Source organism: Calidris pugnax, unplaced genomic scaffold (assembly GCF_001431845.1).
Source record: "Calidris pugnax isolate Ruff unplaced genomic scaffold, ASM143184v1 scaffold310, whole genome shotgun sequence".
Taxonomy (NCBI): domain Eukaryota; kingdom Metazoa; phylum Chordata; class Aves; order Charadriiformes; family Scolopacidae; genus Calidris; species Calidris pugnax.
In genome coordinates this window covers 17,704-24,116 of record NW_015091031.1, presented here as the reverse complement: position 1 = coordinate 24,116, position 6,413 = coordinate 17,704, and the positions used below count along the sequence as shown (strand labels likewise).

The following is a 6,413-nucleotide window of genomic DNA, read 5'->3' as shown; positions in this document are numbered from 1 at the left end:
CCCACTCCAGGGCCTTGCTGGTGGCTACTGACCCCCCCCATGGGGCCACCTTGTCCCCTCAGTAGCCACTAAGCCCCCCCAGTTTATCCCAGTTTGGGGGGGATTCCCCTTCCCACCATTCCCACTTTATCCCAGTTTGGGGGGGGATTCCCCTTCCCACTCTCCCCAGTTTATCCCAGTTTGTGATACCTGGGAAATGGGTGCATTCCCAGTTTATCCCAGTTTGTGGGGGGATTCCCCTGCCCACCATCCCCAGTTTATCCCAGTTTGTGGCACCCAGGAAGGGGGGCATTCCCAGTTTATCCCAGTCTGGGGGGGGATTCCCCTGCCCACTGTCCCCCGTTTATCCCAGTTTGGGGGACATTCCCTTGCCCACCGTCCCCAGTTTATCCCAGTTTGTGGCACCCAGGAAGGGGGGCATTCCCAGTTTATCCCAGTTTGGGGGGGATTCCCCTGCCCACTGTCCCCAGTTTATCCCAGTCTGGGGGGGGATTCCCCTGCCCACTGTCCCCCGTTTATCCCAGTTTGGGGGACATTCCCTTGCCCACCGTCCCCAGTTTATCCCAGTTTGTGACACCCAAGAAGAGGGGCATTCCCAGTTTATCCCAGTTTGGGGGGGATTCCCCTTCCCACCATCCCCAGTTTATCCCAGTTTGTGGGGCATTCCCCTTTCCACTGTCCCCAGTTTATCCCAGTTTGTGGCACCTAGGAAGGGGGACATTCCCAGTTTATCCCAGTTTGGGTGGGATTCCCCTTCCCACTGTCCCCAGTTTATCCCAGTCTGGGGGGGATTCCCCTGCCCACAGTCCCCAGTTTATCCCAGTTTGGGGGGCAGCCCCCTTCCCACCATCCCCAGTTTATCCCAGTTTGGGGGGCATTCCCCCTTCCCACTGTCCCCCAGTTTATCCCAGTTTGTGACACCCGGGAAGGGGGGCATTCCCAGTTTATCCCAGTCTGGGGGGGATTCCCCTGCCCACAGTCCCCAGTTTATCCCAGTTTGGGGGGCATTCCCCCTTCCCACTGTCCCCCAGTTTATCCCAGTTTGTGACACCCGGGAAGGGGGGCATTCCCAGTTTATCCCAGTTTGTGGGGGACTCCCCTTCCCCCTTCCCATCCTCCCCAGTTTATCCCAGATTGTGGGGGACTCCCCACCGTCCCCAGTTTATCCCAGTTCATCCCAGTTTGTGGCAGGGGAGCCCTTCATCCTTCCTCACCTCCTCTTCCTCCTCTTGGCTCATTCCTCCCCCTCCCCAACCTTCTTTAATTAATTATTCCTAACGAGGGCTGTAATTAAACCAGGGGTGCCACCTCCGCGGTGTGGCCGGTCCCACCACCCTGGGCTGCCTTCGTTAGTGCCCCGAAGAGCTAACGAGGGGCAGTAATTAACGAGGGGCAGTAATTAACGAGCGAACCTTCTTGTGCCAATTCCCCTCTTCTTTTGACTCCTTTTTTTTTCTTTTTCCTGGGATTTTTAGCCCCAGAATCCGGGTGGATTTGGAGCCGGGAGATGCTTCATCCCGGGTCTTTCGGATCTGGGAGCCTCATTTAATTAAATCCCGGGTTAATTAATTCTAATTTGGGGGGGGGAGGGGGGGAGATGGAGGGGAGGGGAGCTCTTCTCAGTGGGATCCTGGAGGTGACAACATTCCAACCCCAGGGAATTCCCAAAAAAAATCCAGGGAAGGATTTTTCACCCCCCTCCCTTGGGAAGGGGTGAACGTCCCCCTTGGCACTGGAGATGATGGAGAAGCCTTCAGCCTCCTCATCTTCCCCCCCCCTCCTCTTCCTCCTCTCCTCCCCATGGGTTTGGTGATTCCTGGCGGCAAATTGGGGAAATCCATGGAATTTTTGCTCATTCCTGCTGATTTTTTTGGAGAGGATTGGGATCTTTCTGCCCCCTGAGGATGGCTCTGGTGCTGCTCCTCCTCCTCCTCTTCCTCCTCCTCTTCCTCCTCCTCTTCCTCTTCCTCCTCCTCCTCCTCTTCCTCCCCAGTTGGTTACCCTGATTCCTGGGGATTCGGTTGGGATTTGGATACGGGGAGTTGGGTTCCTGTGGGATGGATGGAAAGAGGGAAGGAGGAGGAGGAAGAGGAGGAGGAAGGCTTTCCTCCTCCCACCCCCCAAGTTTTGGTGTGATTCCCCACTGGGGGGGCTCCATCCCCCCCTTATTCCCCAGTTGGTTACCCCAATTCCTGGAGATTTGGTTGGGATTTGGACACGGGGAGTTGGGTTCCTGCGGGATGGATGGAAGGGAGGGAAGGAGGAGGAAGAGGAGGAGGGAAGGAAAGGGAGGAGGAAGCTTTTCCTTCTTGTGCCAGGCTAACGAGGTCAGTCCTAATTACAGCAGCGACGTGGTGGTTGGAGCGGAGGGAGTTTTAAGTTTGGGAGGAGCCGGGTGTGGGCAGAACGTCTCCAAAATTGACTTTCTTGAGGGTTTCTTGAGGGTTTTTTGGGGTTTCTTGAGGGTTTCTTGAGGGGTTTTTGGGGTTTCTTGAGTTTTTTTGGGGGGGTTTCTTGAGGTTTTTTGGCGGTTTCTTGAGGGTTTCTTGGGGTTTCTTGAGGTTTCTTGAGGTTTCTTGAGGGTTTCTTGAGGTTTTTGGGGGTTTCTTGAGGGTTTTTTAGGGGTTTGGGGTTTCTTGAGTTTTTTTGGGGGGGTTTCTTGAGGTTTTTTGGCGGTTTCTTGAGGGTTTCTTGGGGTTTCTTGAGGTTTCTTGAGGTTTCTTGAGGGTTTCTTGAGGTTTCTTGGGGTTTCTTGGGGTTTCTTGAGGGTTTTTTGGGGGTTCTTGAGGGTTTTTTGGGGGTTTTGGGGGTTTCTTGGGTTTTTTTGGGGTTTTTTGGATGATAGTTGGAGTCTTGACTCTTGATTCTTCTCTCCCCTCCCCGCAGTGCACCAACGGGCACCTGATGTGCGCCGGCTGCTTCATCCACCTCCTGGCGGACGCGCGACTCAAAGAAGAACAGGCCACTTGCCCCAACTGCCGTTGTGAGATCAGCAAGAGCCTCTGCTGCCGCAACCTGGCCGTGGAGAAGGCCGTCAGCGAGCTGCCCTCCGAGTGTGGCTTCTGCATGCAGCAGTTCCCCCGCTCCCTCCTGGAGAGGCACCAGAAGGAGGAGTGTCAGGACAGGTAAAAAGTTGGCGAGGTGGCACCCCCACCCCTTGCTGGGGACGTGGAGGGGTTGAGGAACCTCCTTGGTGGAGTTTTCTGGGAGGGTTCCTGCGGCGTCACGGCAAAGCATCGCCATGTGTCATCACCTGGGTTGGGGGGCTCCAAAACACCACCCGTGACAGGTCCCACCACCCATGTCATGTCCCACCACCCATGTCGTGTCCCACCACCCATGTCCCACAACAGATTGTGTCCTGCCATGGTCGTGTCCCACCACCCATGTCGTGTGTCCTGCCACCCGTGTCCCATCAGCCATATCCCTCCAACACTGGTCTTGTCCCACTGGTTGTGTCCCACCACCCATCTCTGGACACCAGTCCCACCACTGGTCCTGTTGCACCACCCATCTTCCATCCCACTGGTCGTGTCCCACCACCTGTGTCCCACCACCCCTATTCCATCCCACAACCCGTGTCCTGCCACCAGTTGTGTCCCCCCAACACTGGTCTTGTCCCACCACCTGTATTCCATCCCATCACCTGTATCTGGACACCAGTTGTGTCCCACTACTCTTATTCCATCCCACCAGTCCTGCCACCAGTTGTGTCCCACCACCCATCTCTGGACACCAGTCGTGTCCCACCACTGATCCTGTCCCACCACCCATATTCCATCCCACTGGTCATGTCCTGCCACCTGTATCCCGCCACTGGTCATGTCCCATCACCCATGTTCCATCCCATGACCCCGTGTCCCACCACCAGTCATGTCCCACCACCCATATTCCATCCCACCACCGGTTCTGTCCCACCACCCATATTCCATCCCACTGGTCGTGTCCCATCACCTGTGTCCCACCACCTGTATCCCGCCACCAGTCGTGTCCCACCACCCATATTCCATCCCACCACCGGTTGTGTCCCACCACCCATATTCCATCCCACTGGTCATGTCCCACCACCTGTGTCCTGCCACCGGTTGTGTCCCACCACCCATATTCCATCCCACCACCTGTATCTGGACACTGGTCGTGTCCCACCACCCATATTCCATCCCACCAGTCGTGTCCCATCACCCATATTCCATCCCATGACCCATGTTCCACCACAGGTTGTGTCCCCCCAACACCAGTCTTGTTCCACCACCTGTATCTGGACACCGGTTGTGTCCCACTACTCGTATTCCATCCCACCAGTTGTCCCCCACCACCCGTATTCCATCCCACCACCTGTATCTGGACATTGGTCGTGTCCCACCACCCATATTCCATCCCACCACCGGTCATGTCCCACCACCCATATTCCATCCCAACACCCATATTCCATCCCACCAGTTGTGTCCCACGACCTGTATTCCATCCCACCACCTGTGTCCCACCACCCATATCTGGACATTGGTCGTGTCCCACCACCATATTTCATCCCAGCACCCATATTGCATCCCACTGCTCATGTCCCACCACCTGTATTCCATCACACCACCCGTATCTGGACACTGGTTGTGTCCCACCACCCATATTCCATCCCACCAGTCATGTCCTACCACCCATATCTGGATACTGGTCATGTCCCACCACCCATATTCCATCCCACCACCCATATCCTGCCACCGGTCATGTCCCACCACCCATATTGCATCCCACTGCTCATGTCCCACCACCCGTATTCCATCCTACCACCCATGTCCCACCACCCATATTCCATCCCACTGGTCGTGTCCCATCACCCCGTGTCCCACCACCCTTGGGCAGGTGACAGCAGTTGGGGGGGAGGACAAGGTGCCACTTCAGGGCCCCCTCCTCTCTCCCTCTCTCGGCAGCTGCCAACATCCCATGGGATGGTTTTCCCAATGGTTTTCCATGGGGGTGGTGAAGGAGCTCTCCTGGAATTCCCAGTTTTAGCCCCTGTCCCACTTGGGGGGGGCTACCAGTTCCAAATTCACCTGGAGGACCTTGTGCCCCCTCTGGGCTGCTCCAAAATGCCACCACCCCATGGTGTCCCACCACCTGTGTGCCCACTTGGCAGCTGCCAACATCCTATGGGATGGTTTTCCATGGGGGTGGTGAAAGAGCTCTCCTGGAATTCCCAATTTCCCTCCTCTCCCACTTCTGGGGGGGTCTGCCAGATCCAAATTCTCCTGGAGAAGCCCATGCCCCACTCTGGGCTGCTCCTGCCCCAAGATGCCACCACCCCATGGTGTCCCACCACCCGTGTGCCCGCTTGGCACCTGCCAACATCCCATGGGATGGTTTTCCTGATGGTTTTCCATGGGGGGGATGAAGGAGCTCTCCTGAAATTCCCAATTTTCCTCTTCTCCCACCTTGTGGGGGGCGTCTACCAGCTCCAAATCCCCTTGGATGAACCTCATGGTCCTTCCTGGTGCCGGGTTGGCCGGATCCACCTCCTTTTTTCCCCATCCTATCCCTATTCCATGAATATTGATGGATTTTTCCCTCCCCTCAAGGGTGACCCAGTGCAAATACAAGCGGATCGGGTGCCCCTGGCAGGGTCCGTACCACGAGCTGACGGTGCACGAGGCCGAGTGCACCCACCCCACCAAAACGGGCAACGAGCTGATGGAGATCTTAGACGAAATGGACCAAACCAGGAAAAAAGAAATGCAGCTTTACAACAGCATCTTCAACCTCCTCAGCTTCGAGAAGATCGGCTACACGGGTAAATGGGCCACCCCGTGTCCCCAACCCCGTCCTGGATTGGGGGGACATCAACGCATCTCCCCCACCAGAGCAGGTTGCTCCAAAGCCCCATCCAACCTTGGCCTTGAACCCCTCCAGGGATGGGGCAACCACAGCTTCTCTGGGCAACCTCTCACCACCCTCAGGGAGAAGAATTTCCTCCCCAGATCTCACCTCAATCTCCACTTTTTCAGCTTAAAACCCTTCCCCCTCGTCCTATGGCTCCTCTTGCTCATCAAGAGTCCCTCCTCAGCTCTCCTGGAGCCCCTTGAGGGACTGGAAGGGGCTCCAAGGTCTCCCCGGAGCCTTCTCTTCTCCAGGATGAACAACCCCAACTCTCCCAGCCTGTTCTCCCAGCAGAGGGGCACCTCAGGGGGCTGGTAAAGCCTTTTGGCAACTGGTCATGGTGACCACCACACCGTAGGATGCTGGTAAAGCCTTGTGGCAACTGGTCATGGTGGCCACCACACCTTAGGGTGCTGGTAAAGCCTCTTGGCAACTGGTTGTGGTGGCCAGCATCCCTTTTGGCAACTGGCTGTGGTGGCCAACACACCGTAGAATGATGGTAAAGCCTTTTGGCAACTGGTTGTGGTGGCCAACGCACCATAGGC

The 6,413-nt window shown here is 56.4% G+C and overlaps 1 protein-coding gene across 1 annotated transcript in view; it reads left to right on the top strand.

The window, feature by feature from the left end:
* The window catches only part of LOC106896268, a gene marked incomplete at both ends in the record, with an annotated part of 27,995 nt that overhangs the window by 4,877 nt on the left and 16,705 nt on the right, over window positions 1-6,413 (top strand). The window contains 3 exons of the mRNA XM_014956100.1: window positions 2,846-3,125; window positions 5,571-5,924; window positions 6,163-6,182. Coding sequence (XP_014811586.1) covers window positions 2,846-3,125; window positions 5,571-5,924; window positions 6,163-6,182 — 654 coding nt within the window. The remainder of the gene's footprint in view (window positions 1-2,845; window positions 3,126-5,570; window positions 5,925-6,162; window positions 6,183-6,413) is intronic.